General features: G+C 35.3%; 1 protein-coding gene across 3 annotated transcripts in view; it reads left to right on the forward strand.

The window, feature by feature from the left end:
• Positions 1-20,297, forward strand: part of SHOC1 (shortage in chiasmata 1) — a 90,497-nt gene extending 70,200 nt beyond the window's left edge. For all 3 annotated transcript variants that reach the window (XM_070459287.1, XM_070459289.1, XM_070459288.1), the window contains 5 exons: positions 7,459-7,552; positions 14,754-14,885; positions 16,469-16,618; positions 17,303-18,263; positions 20,104-20,297. In XM_070459287.1, the coding sequence (XP_070315388.1) occupies positions 7,459-7,552; positions 14,754-14,885; positions 16,469-16,618; positions 17,303-18,263; positions 20,104-20,204 (1,438 nt within the window). In that variant the 3' untranslated portion in view covers positions 20,205-20,297. The remainder of the gene's footprint in view (positions 1-7,458; positions 7,553-14,753; positions 14,886-16,468; positions 16,619-17,302; positions 18,264-20,103) is intronic.

Consider the following 20,297-nt stretch of genomic DNA (forward strand, 5'->3'; position numbering starts at 1 on the left):
AATCAGAATTTGGGAGATAATCTATTTCCCCTGGAAATAAAGCAAAATCATCTTCCCCTCCTTTTCCTCACTAAGAATTGTTGCCTTAAGTGTTTCACTTTTTGTTCATTTTTAATTCTGGGTTCATCTGTTATTAGGTTGGTGCAAAAGTAAAATTGCAGTTGGTGCAACAGTAATTGAAGTTCAAAAATAATTGCCAGTGACTTTTGCACCAACCTCAATTACTTTTGTCCCAGATGCAATTATTATCACTTTTGAACCAACCGCAATTACTTTTTTTCCCATTTATTTTTATTAGCTGGAGGCTTATTACTTTACAATATTGTAGTGGTTTTTGCCATACATTGACATGAATCACCCATGGATTTACATGTATTCCCCATCCTGATCTCCCCTCCCACCTCCCTCTCTACCTGATCCCTCTGGGTCTTCCCAGTGCACCAGGCCCGAGCACTTGTCTCATGCACCCAACCTGGGCTGGTGATCTGTTTCACCCTAGATAATATACATGTTTCGAAGCTGTTCTCTCGAAACATCCCACCCTCGCCTTCTCCCAGAGTCCACAAGTCTGTTCTGTATATCTGTGTCTCTTTTTCTGCTTTGCATACAGGGTTATTGTTACCATCTTTCTAAATTCCATATATATGTGTTAGTATACTGTAATGGTCTTTATCTTTCTGGCTTACTTCATTCTGTATAATGGGCTCCAGTTTCATCCATCTCATTAGAACTGATTCAAATGAATTCTTTTTAATGGCTGAGTAATATTCCATGGTGTATATGTACCACAGCTTCCTTATCCATTCATCTGCTGATGGGCATCTAGGTTGCTTCCATGTCCTGGCTATTATAAACAGTGCTGTGATGAACATTGGGGTGCACGTGTCTCTTTCAGATCTGGTTTCCTCAGTGTGTATGCCCAGAAGTGGGATTGCTGGGTCATTTGGCAGTTCTATTTCCAGTTTTTTAAGAAATCTCCACACTGTTCTCCATAGAGGCTGTACTAGTTTGCATTCCCACCAACAGTGTAAGAGGGTTCCCTTTTCTCCACACCCTCTCCAGCATTTATTGCTTGTAGACTTTTGGATAGCAGCCATCCTGACTGGCGTGTAATTAAGAAACAAAGGGAGAAGAACCAAATTAACAAAATTATAAATGAAAATGGAGAGATCACAACAGACAACACTGAAATACAAAGGATCATAAGAGACTATTACCAGCAGCTCTATGCCAATAAAATGGACAACTTGGAAGAAATGGACAAATTCTTAGAAAAGTATAACTTTCCAAAACTGAACCAGACAGAAATAGAAGATCTTAACAGACCCATCACAAGCAAGGAAATCGAAACTGTAATCAGAAATCTTCCAGCAGACAAAAGCCCAGGACCAGATGGCTTCACAGCTGAATTCTACCAAAAATTTAGAGAAGAGATAACACCTATCTTACTCAAACTCTTCCAGAAAATTGCAAAAGAAGGTAAACTTCCAAACTCATTCTATGAGGCCACCATCACCCTAATTCCAAAACCAGAAAAAGATGCCACAATAAAAGAAAACTACAGGCCAATATTACTGATGAACATAGATGCAAAAACCCTTAACAAAATTCTAGCAAGCAGAATCCAGCAACATATTAAAAAAATCATACACCATGACCAAGTGGGCTTTATCCCAGGAATGCAAGGATTCTTTAATATCCGCAAATCAATCAATGTAATACACCACATTAACAAATTGAAAGATAAAAACCATATGATTATCTCAATAGATGCAGAAAAAGCCTTTGACAAAATTCAACATCCATTTATGATTAAAACTCTCCAGAAAGCAGGAATAGAAGGAACATACCTCAACATAATAAAAGCTATATATGACAAACCCACAGCAAGCATCACCCTCAATGGTGAAAAATTGAAAGCATTTCCCCTGAAATCAGGAACAAGACAAGGGTGCCCACTCTCACCACTACTATTCAACATAGTTTTGGAAGTTTTGGCCACAGCAATCAGAGCAGAAAAAGAAGTAAAAGGAATCCAGATAGGAAAAGAAGAAGTGAAACTCTCACTGTTTGCAGATGACATGATCCTCTACATAGAAAACCCTAAAGACTCTACCAGAAAATTACTAGAGCTAATCAACGAATATAGTAAAGTTGCAGGATATAAAATTAACACACAGAAATCCCTTACATTCCTATACACTAACAATGAAATTGTTAGAAAGAGAAATTAAGGAAACAATACCATTCACCATTGCAACAAAAAGAATAAAATACTTAGGAGTATATCTACCTAAAGAAACAAAAGACCTATACATAGAAAACTATAAAACACTGATGAAAGAAATCAAAGAGGACACAAACAGATGGAGAAACATACCGTGTTCATGGATTGGAAGAATCAATATTGTCAAAATGACTATACTACCCAAAGCAATCTATAGATTCAATGCAATCCCTATCAAGCTATCAACGATATTTTTCACAGAACTAGAACAAATAATTTCACAATTTGTATGGAAATACAAAAAAACCTCAAATAGCCACAGTAATCTTGAAAAAGAAGAATGGAACTGGAGGAATCAACCTGCCTGACTTCAGACTATACTACAAAGCCACAGTCATCAAGACAGTATGGTACTGGCACAAAGACAGAAATATAGATCAATGGAACAGAATAGAAAGCCCAGAGATAAATCCATGAACCTATGGTCACCTTATCTTCGACAAAGGAGGCAAGGATATACAATGGAGAAAAGACAACCTCTTTAACACGTGGTGCTGGGAAAACTGGTCAACCACTTGTAAAAGGATGAAACTAGAACACTTTCTAACACTATACACAAAAGTAAACTCAAAATGGATTAAAGACCTAAATGTAAGACCAGAAACTATCAAACTCCTAGAGGAGAACAGAGGCAAAACACTCTGTGACATAAATCACAGCAGGATCCTCTATGACCCACATCCCAGAATATTGGAAATAAAAGCAAAAATAAACAAATGGGACCTAATGAAACTTAAAAGCTTTTGCACAACAAAGGAAGCTATAAGCAAGGTGAAAAGACAGCCCTCAGATTGGGAGAAAATAATGGCAAACAAAGCAACAGACAAAGGATTAATCTCAAAAATATACAAGCAACTCCTGCAGCTCAATTCCAGAAAAATAAATGACCCAATCAAAAAATGGGCCAAAGAACTAAACAGACATTTCTCTGAAGAAGACATACAGATGACTAACAAACACATGAAAAGATGCTCAACATCACTCATTATCACTCATTATCAGAGAAATGCAAATCAAAACCACTATGAGGTACCATTACATGCCAGTCAGATGGCTGCTATCCAAAAGTCCGCAATTACTTTTGCACCACAGTTACCTTTGCACCAACTGCTTAACCTCAATTTCTTTTGCACCAACAGCAATTACTTTTGCACCAATCTATTAAGTCATTCTTAAATCATTCCTCTCTAAAAATCGTGTGAAATACACTAACTAACTAGCATCTTACTATACTTTCTTCCACTGATGCTCTTAACTGAAAAATTACCCCCCAAACCCATGCCAAGACACTGGCTAAAGTTATCATCATGTGTCTCTCCTTGCCCTCATTCTGAGTTTTATGAATGTACTGCTTTCACTTTCTCCTTTTACTCTTTGAAATCCGGCTTTTGTCTCTGCCTTTATACTGATCTCTCTCTCTCTCAGAGGTCACTTGTCATTTGTGGCTTTTTGATGATCAGCTCCAAAAATATTTTCACTTCATTGCCCTGAAGTATTTAAGACTATTGGTTAGTGCCTTCTGTCTTGAAACTCTTCAGTTCCATGGCACTTGCATGTTTTTGACCTTCTATCTCACCATTTCTTCTCTGACTTTACCTCTTCTTTTTTCTTGTTCCAGTCTTGAAATAGATCTGAAATCTCTTTTTTCCTTCTGTTTTGTCCATTAGAAATCTTATCCTCTCAATAGCTTCAGTCAACATCTTTCTGCATATGATTATTGTATTTATGTATCTGCAGCCGCAGTCTCTCTTTGAAATCTCTGACATACGTCTCTAACTTTACATATGATATTTCCATTCTGATATTCTACAGGCTCTCAAACTTAACATAGTATGAATTCACTATATTCTCTATTCCTGCCCAAAACCTATCTGCTCTTTTCTTTCCTTTAGCTATTTATGACCATTGCCTCCCTTTCAGTCACCAAGACTGGAAAACAAATATTATAGATTCAACCAGTGTACTTTCTCTTTCATCTGTCTCCTCACTCTGTCTATATTACCAACATTTTGATTCAGATTCTCATTATTTTATGTGGACTATTATAACAAACTACCAATGGTTTCCCCACCTCCAGATGGCTCTCAATGTTACTCTCCATAACCCGTCATATACACAATTAATATTCCCAAAACCAGGCTCATATTATTTCACTCCGATAAAATACCTTCACTGACTTCCCCATTATTTACTGAATACATAGGCCATTCACCCTAATATTCAAAATCTTCAGAATATAATCCCAACCTATATTTTCAGGCGTACTTTTCACTGCTTTCTATTTCAACCAGAAGTTCTGCTCATTGGCTTGCAAACAGGCTCCTTGCTTTCCTACTTCTAGTTTTGCTCATACAGTTCTGTCTTTCTACAATATTCCCTGTGTATGCATGCACATTCCATCCTGTCCAACTCTTTGTGACCCCATGGACTTTAGCCAGCCAGGTTCCTCTATCCATGGAATTTTCCAGACAGGAATACTGAAGCAGGTTGCCATTTCCTTCTCCAGGGGATCTTCCCAGCCTAGGGATCAAACCTGTGTGTCTTGCAACTCCTGCTTGGCAGACGGGTTCTTTACCAGCTTAGTCACTGGGGAAACCCCAACCATCTGCCCTACTTCCTCCAACTATTTCACCTGGTGAAACTGCACCTGTTTTTTAGGGCCAATCTCCTTTTTCTATTCAACCTTTCTTCAATATCTTCCACTCACGCATACAGATCAATATTTAGTTGTAAACTTTCCATCCTTCAAAATCCTTAGCTCCGTGTTTTTTCCTCATCTTTGATATTTATCATGTTTAGTTTTATATTATCATTTTGGAGCCCTTGCCCTATAGCACTAACCACATTGCTTTCATGTGATAGATTCTTGGTAAATACTTCTTTATTGAATGAATGAATCTTTCCAAATAAATTGCACACTAGTCATTCACTTTTTTAATCTCTACAATACTACATAACCCATACCACATCAGTCATAGTAGAAGTTTCAAAAATATTCTTTAGTTATTAGATAAGGCACAGATATCTTATTTAGCATTCTTGTTTGACTCCATTTTTGCTTGTCTTACTGAATCAAGCTCTTCATATACAATTATCATGTGGGGAGAAGTGTAAGTCAGAATGTAAGCGTATGAACAACTTGATTCTTATTCCTTCTTCTATTAACAATAATCTCTGCTGCTGCTAAGTCACTTCATCTCTAGCACTCATTTAACCTAGTTTTTCCTTTCTACCAGAAAATAAAAATTAAAATAATTATTCAGGTCTCAAATCTTCACTTTGAAGATTAATAAAGGCTAGAAAGCATTTTAAGCTTTATCAAGAACTTGGAAGTATTCTGGATAAACAATTGATTTGAAATTTTTAAAGTTGTTTTTAGATTGGTATCCACCTAGAGGTACAAATGTAATACAAGAAATAATAAGAGGAGATTTTCACTTATTTTTATCCAGATTTTCATGAAAAAAATTAATATTCTGAGATAGATTTATGTTCAGGATGTGAAGAATTATCATTTATTCACAATAATATATTATTCTAAAATGTAATTCTTCCCAAACTTCTAGGCATCTCAGTTCCCTATTTCTAGAAGATTGGAACATTTTAAAAGTATCTTAATTAACTGACCAAATGAGGAAAATTGAAACTACAAAATAAATTGTTCCAGTTATGATCTTAGTCATTCATGCCATTAGTTCTTGTTTGAGAAAAAGTGCTAGGAATCCCCAAGACAACTCCCAAGTTTGGTGCTTTGTTAGGAGTATTCATAACACTGAGCATATTCTTGTGCTCATGGCTATGATTTATTATAGTGAACAGTTACAAAGCAAATTCAGCAAAGGGAAAAAGGGCATGGAGCAACTTCCAGAATAAACTAGGAGGAAGCTTCCGAGAGTTCTCTCCTAGTAGAGTCACACAGAACAGGCTTAATTTTCCCAGCAACGAGTTGTGCCCAGACTTGTGAAATGTTGTCTATCAGGAAACTCACCAGACACTCAGTGCCCAGGACATTTATTAAGAGCTAGTCACAAATCAAAACTCTAGACTCCAAAAAGAAAGCAAGTGTTCAATAGAAACCACATTTTTCATACAAAGAGTTTAGGTACAGTGAGTCTCTCTTATCAGCCACTCTTATGAAAACAGCTTGTCTGAGAAAGAAGACAGCAGACGAAAGAAGAGGCAGGAAATTAAGAAAGCCATTGTCTCAGTGATGTGGTTTGAATTCCTTTGTCCAACAACGTCTTCTCCTGGACCCATAGTGATGTGAACCAATAAATTTCTTTTTTGTTGTTTGGAGTACTTAAAGTGGATAAAGGTAATAGAAATATTCACTCACAGCTCAAGAGCCACATCTGACCTGCTTAATAACTATAGAAGGAAAAAAGGGGTGTTTTTCATAATTATTGAGATATAACTGATTTATAAGATTGTGTAAGTTTAAGGAGTACAGTCTGTTGATTTGATATATTTATATGTTGTTGTTTAGTCATTGAGTCGTGCCTGACTTTTTGCAACCCAATGGACTGTAGCCTGACAGGCTCCTCTGTCAGTGGGATTCTCCAGGCAAGAATACTGCAGTGGGTAGCCATTCCCTTCTCCAGGGTATCTTCCCAACCCAGAGATCAAACCTAGGTCTCCCGCACTGCAGGCAGATTCCTTGCCATCTGAGCCACTGGGGAAGCCCCTGTATTTATATACTGCAATATGATTATAATTATCATCACAGTGTTAGTTAACACCTCTATCACGTCACATAATGATCATTTTAAAGAGTGTTTTTTTTTTTTTTCCCCAACAGTTCAGGGAAAAGCCTCAGGGAGAATTCTAGTTATTCTTACTTTGGTCATGTGTTCATATCTGAACCTGATACTTTGGCCAGGAAGATGAAGTATTCTAGTTGGCTAGGTTTCAATCACATAGCCATCCCTAGGGCCTGTAAGAGGATAAGTTAAACTTCTCCCTACCCCGCCCCCACCCCCCACACAGAGCATTCTCTAGGTTTAACAGTACTGTTGAAGAAAGGAGGTGGAATTGTTTTTACAAAAGAGTGCTAAGTGGACAAAAATATGACATTATGAAATGTGGAAAATAAGATTTTTAATAAGTACAATCAGACATCAAATGAGTAGAATATAATAAACATATATATATATATATATTTTTTTTTTTAGGTACCATCTTACAGAAAAGACTCTTCATCACCTAGCACTGATTTATGCAGCTTTGGTTTCATCTGGGCTAAAATCAGAAGAACTGGATGTAAAGGTATTCTTTTCCTATATGTTTGTTCATGAGTATTTTTCGTAAACCAAAATTATAATGAAACTCAACTGCCCTGTGAGAAGAAACATTAAATGGGTAAACTAAAAAAATATCAAAAGCCGTATAAAGAACGGTTTTCAAAGTAACATATATTCTTTCCACTTAAATTTCTTCTCTAAAAGCTTTTAATGAATTTAAATTCATAATTTGTCTCTACTACTGAGATTTTTTAAAAAACATGTCAGAATATTAATAAAAATAAATATCCCTTGATTAATAATAATCACTTATGGAAGATAAACTGGGTTTTTTTCCATTTATTTTTATTAGTTGGAGGCTAATTACTTTACAATATTGTAGTGGTTTTTGTCATACATTGACATGAATCAGCCATGGATTTACATGTATTCCCCATCCCAATCCCCCCTCCCACCTCCCTCTCCACCCGATTCCCTCTGGGTCTTCCCAGTGCACCAGCCCCGAGCACTTGTCTCATGCATCCAACCTGGGCTGGTGATCTGTTTCACCCTTGATAATATACATGTTTTGATGCTGTTCTCTCGAAACATCCCAACCTCGCCTTCTCCCACAGAGTCCAAAAGTCTGTTCTGTATATCTGTGTCTCTTTTTCTGTTTTGCATATAGGGTTATTGTTACCATCTTTACTGTTTTTATCTACTATAAAATAGAAATCTTATGACATATGAATAAAGCAGTACTTAGGTGATCTCTAATCAGTCTCCTTTCTTGGCTTTTTTCAGTGTCCCACTCTGATGTTTAGATAGTTTCTCCAAATGGAGGGATCAGTTCTTTACTGTTATCACTTTATATTCTTTCTTTGATAAACTCAGACGTATCCCACAAATTTAGCTTTCATGTCTAAGAAAATCCTTAAAATTTTCCTAACTTTTCTTAAAGTCTGCCCCAATATTCTAGAATTCTACTTGGAAATGCCTACATGAATATCCCACAGGTACCCCAAACTCTGCATATCCAAAACACAACTTCTTATCCTCCCCCAAATTTGTGTTGACCTAAAACAAATAGATGGCCAGTTATTTGTGCAGTAAAAAATGGGTTTGTACGAGATCAACAAATAATTGCAATTCAGGGTCTGCAACCATGAGAAACCATGGGAAATATGGGAAACCATATACAGGTCCAGGCACAGCAAGGAGAGAGGAACTCTTTTAAAGAGGGAAAAAGAAAGTTGGAGAGTTATAATAAACAAAGAGTCCACTGGAGGAGTTGAGAGTTCAAAGTATAGTGACTTTTCATCAGTGGAGTTGTGACAGTCTCTCACTATCTGAACTCTTGCCAGGAAAGAAGAGGAAGGCTTTCTTCTTACTGGACTCTGCTATCATGGTAGGACATGAGAGCTCCTCCTTCTGGTCTCCTGGCTCTATTTTAATTAACATTTCTGTTAATTGTTACACCTAGTTTATGGCATTACTATTCTACGCTGATCAGTAGCAAAATCTTCCCTTTAACTCTGCAGGTCTCTAGATTATGCCTCTCCTCGCTATTTCCATTGCTATTTTCCTAAAGGCAGGCTTTCACCTCTCACTTGGAGTTTTAAGGTGACTTCCTAATTAATCTCCTTGTTTCTACTCTTTTCCCACTCCCATGCATCATGTATATTGACACCAATTACATTTCTGAAATACAGATGTGATACTTCACTACCTAGACTGCAAGCTCCTAAAGGAAACGGAATATGTTTTTTCATTTTTGTCTTCTTAGCACTCAGCACAGAGCCTACATAGCAAGCTCTTGAAAAATATGCTGTTGAGTTCAACTGTCTTGCTCAAAAGATCTTCTATAGCTTCCTACATCATAAAAATAGTGTTCACCTCAGGTGATTCAAGCTCCTCCACAATTTGACCCATAGCTTAGTTGTTCTATCTCTTTGGGACCCCATGGACTGTACCCATCACCAGGCTCTTCTGTCCATGGAATTCTCTAGGCAGGACTATTGGAGTGGGTTGCCGTTTCCTTCTCCAGGGGATCTTCCTGACTCATGGATCAAATCCTGTCTCCTGCATTGCAGGCAGGTTCGTTACCATCTGAGTTACCAGGGAAGCCCTAGTAATCCTAGAATCCTTAAAGATATTCTACTCACTATTTCCTGAATATGCCTCCACACTATCACCTCTCAGCCATGTGATTCTGTCCTGTCTTTCCCCGGAAATACTACTCCTTTAAACACTATCTCCTTTAAAAAAATTTGCCCCAATTATACTCTCTCAAGGTAAATTTCTCCTCCCATCCTCCCAATAATATTTCATATCTTTATTATATTATGAGGTTTTATTCATATATCCTCCACCCTGGACCATAAGAACTGGGCCCTTTTCCTTGTAAAACCTATAGCATTCTAGCACAGTGTTTTGTACACAATAAAAATATTCCACAAACATCCACTGAAATCAGTGAAAGCAGAACCTGTTAAAAAATCATCAAATGATCTATTTGAAATAAAATCCAGATAATTTTGATCCTATGATGCATTTTTAACAAAGAAATACAATTCTTAGAAAAGTTATCTAAATAAATGTAAATTTCTCATTTATTCATTCAAGGGAGATTTCATCACTTAATCAGCCTCTTTTCTCTTCACTTAATAGTGAGCAGTCATATGCAAAACATGCTTTAGAAAATCATTTTATTCCTCTCTACATGAGGTATCTGATACCAGTAAGTGACACTCTTCAGGTACACTGACAAGGCCTACAGAGTATATGTTCCAAGGAAGGCATTGGGGATGAAATAGGAATTACTGCTCAGGCACAATCCATTCCAAATAAAAGTCTGTTCCTACCTGACTCCAGCTATTCCAAAAGCTTTTCAAGTTTTCCTAACGCTCTTAAAAGTAGGTCCATTTTTCCATGAAAGTTGAGAAACAAGTATGATCAATTTGCTCTAATTCTGTTATCAATATATCACCAATACTCAAGTCTCCCATTCTCCTACTTGATGACATTGTTACATTAAAGAGGGTTACCTAGACATATTATTTTAGAATAATTTGGTAATATGGCTTTTGGCTTTTCAGTTCAGTTCAGTCACTCAGTCATGTCCAACTTTTTGCAACCCCATGGACTGCAGCACACCAGGCCTCCCTGTCCATCACCAACTCCCACAGTTTACCCAAACTCACGTCCATTGAGGTGGTGATGCCATCCAACCATCTCATCCTCTGTCATCCCCTTCTCTTCCTGCCTTTAATCTTTCCCAGCATCAGAGTCTTTTCAAATCAGTAAATTCTTCGCATCAGGTGGCCAAAGTATTGGAGTTTCAGCTTCAACATCAGTCCTTCCACTCAACACTCAGGACTGATTTCCTTTAGGATGGACTGGTTGAATCTCCTTGCAGTCCAAGGGACTCTCAAGAGTCTTCTCCAATACCACAGTTCAAAAGCACCAATTCTTCGACACTCAGCTTTCTTTATAGTCCAACTCTCCCATCCATACATGACTACTGGAAAAACCATAGCCTTGACTAGACGGACCTTTGTTGGCAAAGTAATGTCTCTGCTTTTTAATATGCTGTCTAGGTTGGTCATAACTTTTCTTCCAAGGAGTAAGCATCTTTTAATTTCATGGCTGCAGTCACCATCTGCAGTGATTTTGGAGCCCCAAATTATAAAGTCTGCCACTATTTCCACTATTTCCCCATCTATTTGCCATAAAGTGATGGGGCCGGATGCTATGATCTTAGTTTTCTGAATGTTGAGCTTTAAGCCAACTTTTTCACTCTCCTCTTTCACTTTCATCAAGAGGCTCTTTAGTTCTTCACTTTCTGCCATAAGGATGGTGTCATCTGCATATTTGAGGTTGTTGATATTTCTCCCGGCAATCTTGATTTCACCTTGTGCCTCATCCAGCCCAGCGTTTCTCATGATGTACTCTGCATATAAGTTAAATAAGAAGGGTGACAATATACAGCCTTGATGTACTCCTTTTCCTATTTGGAACCAGTCTGTTGTTCCATGTCCAGTTCTGACCGTTGCTTCCTGACCTGAATACAGATTTCTCAAAAGGCAGGTCAGGTGGTCTGATATTCCCATCTCTTTCAGGATTTTCCACAGTTTATTGTGATCTACACAGTCAAAGGCTTTGGCATAGTCAGTAAAGCAGAAATAGATGTTTTTCTGGAACTCTCTTGCTTTTTTGATGATCCAACAGATGCTGGCAATTTCATCTCTGGTTCCTCTACCTTTTCTAAAACCAGCTTGAACATCTGGAAGTTCACGGTTCACATATTGCTGAAGACTGGCTTGGAGAATTTTTGAGCATTACTTTGCTAGCATGTAAGATGAGTGCAATTGTGCAGCAGTTTGAGCATTCTTTGGTATTGCCTTTCTTAGGGATTGGAAAGAAAACTGACCTTTTCCAGTCCTGTGGCCACTACTGAGTTTTCCAAATTTGCTGGCATATTGAGTGCAGCACTTTCACAGCATCATCTTTTACAATTTGAAATAGCTCAACTGGAATTCCATCACTTCCACTAGCTTTGTTCATAGTGATGCTTCCTAAAGCCCACTTGACTTTGTATTCTAGGATGTCTGGCTCTAGGTGAGTGATCACACCATCATGATTATCTGGATCGTGAAGATCTTTTTTGTATAGTTCTTCTGTGTGTTCTTGCCACTTCTTGTTAATATCTTCTGCTTCTGTTAGGTCCATACCATTTCTGTCCTTTATTGAGCCCATCTTTGCATGAAAAGTTTCCTTGGTATCTCTAATTTTCTTGACGAGATCTCTAGTGTTTCCCATTCTATTGTTTTCCTCTATTTTTTGCACTGATCACTGAGGAAGGCTTTCTTATCTCTCCTTGCTATTCTTTGTAACTCTGCATTCAAATGGGTATATCTTAAGTTGCATCCTCGTTAGTATAGTGGTGAGTATCCCCACCTGTCAAATGGGTATATCTTTGTTCTTCTCATTTGCTTTTCTCTTCTCTTCTTTTCAAGTTATTTGTAAGGCCTCCTCAGACAGCCATTTTGCTTTTTTGCATTTCTTGGCCTTTTGCATTTTTGGCCTTTAGGGCTGAAAAAAAATCCATCAGGTTGGATTACTTTTTTATTTCCAAGCATGTGGAAAGCCTAGCCATAAAAGGAGTATTGGGAAATTTAAATATATTTTCTTAAACTAAAAGAAAATACTTCTAATATTTTACTTTTAGTATATCATGCCATATTATACTCTAAAGTCCAAAAAACATTCTATAAATTTCTTAAGAACTCTCTTTGCAGAAAAATGTATAGATACACACATGCAAATTTTTGAAAACAATGTTAGGCAGAGGTTCTTGAATCTCCCAAAGTCTAGCTAGGAGCTCCAGAATTCTCACCCTAGAGTGAGTATAGGTAAAATTCATTACCATTATAAAATTAGGCCCTTTAAAATAAAATTTGTATTTAAATGTTAGATCTTCTCAAAACATCTAAAACTTTTAATAAAATAAATCTGGAACCAAACAGTGTATTTCTGTGTACTCTGTATATTTAATATAAAGAAAGTCCTTTTTTAGCATGCATATGTTACTGTTCAGTCACTAAGTCATATCTAACTCTTTGTGACCCCATGGACTGCAGCATGCCAGGCTTCCCCGTCCTTCACTATTTCCAGGAATTTGCTCGAACTCATGTCCATTACTTTGTATTTGTTATTCTTGCGAAAGAAAAGAAAATGTCATAATTATTTTTGTGAGGTTGGTACAGTCTTTGTTTCTTAAGTTTCCACCACTGGACAGAATATTTTTATTATTAAGATATGATTGTTTAGGGCAGTATTCTCCATCTGCTTTAAACTGCTAACCCATGAATTAGTTATCTTTCTGTAAACAAAATCCAAAAGATGAAGAAGATAAAAATAGAAATGAAAGTGGAAGGAAAAGGCTGGCATTTCAGAAGAGAGAAGGACATGGAGGAAAACTTAAATGACAGACAGGAAGTAGGGGATATTTAAAAACTCCTTTTAGAGTTAAGTTTAACATTTCCCAGGTGGCTCAGTGGTGAAGAATCCACCTGCCAATGCAGGAGATGCAGATTCCATCTCTGGGTCAGGAAGATCCCCTGGAGGAGGAAATGGCAACCCACTCCAGTATTCTTGCCTGGAGAATCCCATGGACAGAGGAGCCTGGCGGGCTACAGTCCATAGTGTCACAAAGAGTCAGACACGACTGAGTGACTGATCGTGCAGTTTTAACACACACACATTGGCAGGGGTATCTTACCATCAGGTGAGCCATGATTGGATGAACAATTCCAAAAAACATTCTGAATCAAAACATATTTTTCTTTTTGAATACAACATCAAATTAAGCTGTAAACATCCTTATTTTTCAATTTTGTTTTTAAACAATCTTGCACTGTATCTTTCATTCTTATTTTTACTTGAGAACTATTAGGTTTAACCTACAAAAAAGCAAAATATTAAATATTACTAGTGACATCCAAATTGCTTTTTCTTCTAATACAGATGAAACAAAACACCAAATATGTTTAAAAGACTATACTAATAAATGCCAAATGGAAGTGAAGAAAAACAATGTAGTTCCCAAAATTAGAAACTATAAGGATATCATATTTAAGGAAGGAAAATAAATTGTTTATCCTCACAAATGAAGCATCCTGAATTTTACATAAATAAATTAGTAAATTATATCTAAGTTCAGTTCAGTTCAGTCGCTCGGTTGTGTCCGACTCTTTGCGACCCCATGAACCGCAGCACGCCAGGCCTCCCTGTCCATCACCAACTCCCGGAGTTTACTCAAACTCATGTCCATTGAGTCAGTGATGCCATCCAAGCATCTCATCCTCTGTTGTCCCCTTCTCCTCCCGCCTTCAATCTTTCCCAGCATCAGGGTCTTTTCAAATGAATCAGCTCTTCGCATCAGGTGGCCAAAGTATTGGAGTTTCATCTTCAACATCAGTCCTTCCAGTGAACACTTAGAACCAATCTCCCTTAGGATAGACTAGTTGGATCCCCTTGCAGTCCAAGGGATTCTCAAGAGTCTTCTCCAACCTCACAGTTCAAAAGCATCAATTCTTCGGCACTCAGCTTTCTTTATAGTCCAAAATAGTGTTCAAAGATTAGAATCTACTGGGGTTTTGTTTCTTCAAATTGTAAACAATTTTTGAATGATATATTTTGCTTCCTAGTATTCCCTGTAATCTAACATAAAAAATATATTTTAGCTTATAATTGCCCCAGGAGTGGAAGAGACTGCACTGATGATTCGACAAATTGCTGACCACAATTTAATGACCTCGAAGAGAGATCCTCGTGAATGGTTGGATAAGTCCTGGCTTAAAGTTGCACCATCTAAGGTTTATTTCCTAACATATAAATTAGAGATTTGCAGAGCAAATATAAATATATGTACTTGAATTCTCTTTCTGGTAGCATTTTCTTGTTCTATCATGTTTGCATTAGCATATGTGACAATATGCCATAATGTACAACATTTATTTAGACAATTTTCCACAACTATGAGTATTTTTCAACTTCATAGAACTATTGTAATAGGATCTTATTTCATGAACTTTCAAAATGAACTTGTTATAGGGTGACCTAATGGCTTCAATGTCTAATATTTTAAGAATATAATAATTTTTCTAATTCCTACGTTTAAACATTCAAGAATAGTAGATATGAGAATTGCACAATTCTATCATTCCATGTGTCATCAACAATTCAATTATATAATTCAAAATGAAAGTAGAGTTATGAAATAGTTATAAGATTAAGTAGTTAATCTTTAAAAATTCCTTTTGCTTAAGCATAAATATTTCCAGGTTCTCATACCAACCTAGTGTTTCTGTTGCCTTATTTTTAAATATATTCAAATCCTAAAATCATGGAAAGAGGATGGAGATCATTATGTATTAACATGGAATGACTTTCAAAATATATTAAATGAAATGTAAAAGTTGCAGTGCAGAGCATCCAGTACACTACCATTTGTGTAAGAAAGGGGGAAATTAATATTTACATGTATTCATTTATAAATGAATAAAATATCTCTGGAAAGATACCACAAAATGATATCATTGATTATCTCTACAGAAAACTGAGGTAGTGGAGTAGGAATGGGACTTTTTACTATATACCTTTTAGTCCTTTTGAATTTTGAACTGTGTGACTGTTTTACCTACTCAAAAAATTAAATTATAAAACAAATACAATATTCATATATATTAAATCACAGGACTTTTATATGCATAAACAGAAATAGTACTATCAGCAAGTATGGATATGATTAGAACATTTTTGTGTGTATGTATATGCAATTTCCTTCCTACCAAGCCATGTCCAATCTACTAACATGTTTGTCATTTGATAAAATCAAAGAAGGTACAAAAAGTCAATGTAACCCAGAAAAAAAAGGAATTTAGTAATAAATGTGGCTGCTACATTTCTAGACATTTTTGAGATCTTTCTGAAAACATATACTTTTAGTCTTAGATAGAAGTTCTTCCTATACTCTTCACAATAAGCCTTTTCTGAAATTATAATATCTGTTAGACATCATACACATGGTTTATCTTAACCAAACTATGATGGCATACAGTCTACAAAGAAAGAGCTGAAAAAATCTTGAGCTATATAATGAAGTCTCCTAAAAGGTTTCTCATTAGAAGAGCTATCGTTAGATAACAATTGTCATTTGAAGGATATGAACTATAATGAATCACTTTGGATGAGTGGTTAGACTGAATGAACTTTAAGATCCTTCCCAATTCTGGTTGTTAGAATCTTTACTGACAGACAAATTTCTTTCCCTCCTGGCCATACTATTTTCCCCAAGCATCTCAAATTGAGTGGTAGGTGCAATGACATCAATTTTAATCTACTGGAGAGAGCAGAGTAAAAAGACCACTTCTGATTATTCCTTAAACTTTTTTTCTAGGAAGAAATGTACTTACTTGATTTTCCAAGTATTACTCCATTGGTGGCTCAGCTCATGTTAAATAAAGGACCTTCACTGAACTGGATATTGTTAGCAACTCTTTGTCAACTTCAGGAACTCCTACCTGAAGTTCCAGAAAAAGTGTTAAAGGTTAGTTATTTGAAATACATATTCTCCTATGAGTCTATTTCCTTTGCATTTGAGTATCTATTTTCACCATAATGGTTTTCAAAATGAAGGTACCAAGTTTGTTTTGGACTTCAGAGAGCGAAGAAATAATCTACTTAAGCTAAATTTCATACAGAATTTTCACTGGTTGTCAAGTACATTATACATTTTAAAGTTATAATTCTGTACAAATCGTTTATCACTTTTCAGATCATTTTGAAGTGTTATTATGCCCACAGATATTCAATTACACACTCTAACGTGTTTACATCATCTCTTCCAAACAGTTCTGATTCCTTCATTATAGTAGTTAAAGAGAGTAGTTAAAGTTTAAAGTAGTTAAAGTTAAAGAGAACTTTAGACCTATCAGTAAAGTCTCTTTAATTTTTATGAAGGAAATGGTATTCATGGATAACTTGTGTAACTAAAAATTCTATCTTAATTGATTAGGAAATAGATGCAAATTACAATAAGTTTTTCTTTTAATGGGAGCCAAATTATGTTCTGTTCTCATAGATTAATATAATATCTTTGAATGGACTACTTATTTATATTTTTCCTTATTTCCATATAGTTAAGCATCATTATTTATATTTACTTTATATTTACTTGATGGATTTTTATGTTGCATATTTATTATATTAATTAACTTTATAAATTTTGTAGCATTTTTGTGGCATCACTTCCTTATTCAAGATTAGTCCTTCCATAAAAAAATCACCTCAAATTTCATCACCTCGGGAAAACAGGGATCAGACTAGAACCTTTACTTCTCAGAGTTCAGCTTCTGCACCTTCAGATTCTGTCATTCAAGAACATAATAATTATCAATATTCAGATTTAGGAGAGAGAGTACATGAAGACACCAACAGCACTTCAAATTATAACTCTTCCCTTATGGAATTAAAAGAAATGCCAGGCATTTTACCATCTGTAAGTTCTTATAATCAGACCAGCCATTGGAAAGAGTCTAGTTGTAACCCTAACATGGTACAGAATAATTCTTTTCTGATGAATATAGAAGCAAGGAATCTGTCTGGTAATTCTTTTCTGAACCAGAATGATTCAGAGTCAGATGTCTTTTCTTTGGGTCTAACAGAAATGAATTATGAAACTATAATATCACCAATTGACACTCAGGAGAGAGTCACCCCTCACTTTATAAATTATCAGAAAAAGGGAACACATGAAAAAAAAGGACCTATAAAAAAAGAATTGTCAGCTCCTGTCTTTTCAATTGAGGGTTCTCAATCTCCTCTTCATTGGAACTTTAAGAGAAATGTATGGGAACAACAGAATCATTCATTCAACTTACAGTGTGGAGCAGAGCAAAGTACATGTGACAAATGGTACTCTCAAAAAGATAATTTATTCATTAATCAGCAAAAATATCAGTTGGATGAGTTAGAAGGCTTCATCTGTAAAAGTTCAAATGCTGGGACTAAAAAGACTTTCTGGAAAGAATTACCATCTGTCCCCAGTTTGGATTTATCCTGTGCTTCTGATTCTAATGTAAATCAAAAAGAATTCAACAGTCTTTATTTCTACCAAAGAGCTGGAAAATGTTTAGGACAGAAAACGTGCTCTGAGTCTTCATCTAACTCAGGAGACAACAACTCATTAACAGGTAATATGATTCAATAGCTAATAAAACTACTCTCTAAATTTTAAAAGACAGAATCATCTCCAAATTTTAAAAAAATTGTTTTAATTACTACACTTAAGAATCTTCAATAACTTTGGCAGCAAAAAAATAAAAATTCTAATTATAGACTTTTAAGAAAATAAATGCAAAGAAATTATGTCAAAATCTTGTAGCTTTAGATGAACTAAGCATTTAACTGAAGAAGTTATGGCTGATTCATGTTGAGGTTTGACAGAAAACAGCAAAATTCTGTAAAGCAAATATCCTTCAATAAAAATAAATAAATTTAAAAAAATAAAAACACAGAACAAATCTAAGTCAAGCTGAAGGCTTAAAGTAACAAAAATTAAGTAAAGAAATTAGCCAATTAGAAAAGTGGCCTCTTTGTGAACCTGGGATATTTTATGAGCTAATATTTATTAAAAGTTTATTACAGTCCCTTTATGTGGATTATTTAATTCTGTTAGTCCTATTAAATAAATACTACTATTGGCTCTCTATTTTCCAATTGACGTTTTTGAACATTTAATCATATCAGTTTTTAAAAGGACAATTTTATTTTCCCATTTTTGGTTATTATACCTTTTGTGTACTTCTTATTGCATCGGTCTGAGCATTTAAAACAAAATATTAAGTTCTGATGGCTATACAAAGATGGCCTTACTATGATGGGAAAAAAACAAAAAGAAAGGAGAAGCTGGAAGTTTCAAAACTCCTCTTTTGCACAGACCATTTTGTGAGGCCAAAGGGTGCCAAAGAATCTTAAATTCCTTGTTTTATTAAAAGAGAATCCCCAAACCATATAAGTTCTAGAATTCCCAAAATTTAGATTTGGTCCCATAAATAGTCATAATTTGATTTTAAGGGAAAATATTCTTTCCCTAGTTTTGTAAGAACTTTTGCAAGAAATAAATGCTGAATTTTATTCAAACATTTTTTGATTCCTATTGGGGAAAATCAAAATGTTTTCTCTCTTGACATTAATATCAATCAACATTTACAGGTATACTAATAATCAATCATTTATGTCATGTGTCTGATAAACCTAATTGGCTTTTAAGGAATGATTTTTTAAAATATGCTATTGAATATGGTTACTATTTATTATTTGATTTTCATATCTACATTCAAATGAAATTAACTTATTGTGTTCTTTATTTTTACTGTGTCAAGTTCTGACATAAATTTGTCCAGAGCTATTGGTATAACATCAAGATAATTTTCCATTTGTCTTGAATGTATATTTGTGGTCTCTGTGATAATAATTATCTACTGCATTGCCTTTTAAATTTGCTCAAAAGGTATCCAGCACTTGCAATTATGAAATTACATTGCTGGGAATAACTACTACCATTCTAAATATTTTAGTCTCTCTTTTTATTAATTTAATCAATCAACCTCTGCAAGTATCCAAATCTAAAATATTTCAAATTATGTCATATCTAACACAGTCATGAAAGGTGAGTCTATACATGATCAGAGCTCAGGATAAATTCCTCAACATTACAGATATGCACTAAGAAACAGACTTAATGAAGGAAAACTTAAAAGCAAGAGTCTTAAATCCAGGGAGATTTAATTATTTGTGCAAGGCATGAACGTACATACATGTATCTTACACTAATTATTATCAGGCTTTTAAGAATAGGCACATTTATGCTAAAAATTTAATTTTTAATAGTCAATTTTTATCTCAGTTTGGAAATTTCAACACTGTAAATAGATGATAAAGAGAGAAGATCCACCTGAGCATTTGAGAAAAAAATAGCTACACTTACTATTATCAGAAATAAAACGGTTTTCTTTTTTTTCCTTTTAACAGATATCACGTGCTTACAACAACCGCAATCCAAAAAACAACGTCTTGTGTATGAAAAAGTCCCTGGTAGACTTGACGGACAAACTCGTCTGAGGTTTTTTTGAAAGAAAGAATAGTGCTGCATGCCACATTTCATTGTTTTTTTAATGATAAACCAGTAATAAAATTATTTAGATTTGATCACATATCAAAGAAAA

Source organism: Odocoileus virginianus, chromosome 31 (assembly GCF_023699985.2).
Source record: "Odocoileus virginianus isolate 20LAN1187 ecotype Illinois chromosome 31, Ovbor_1.2, whole genome shotgun sequence".
NCBI classification, from domain to species: Eukaryota; Metazoa; Chordata; class Mammalia; order Artiodactyla; family Cervidae; genus Odocoileus; species Odocoileus virginianus.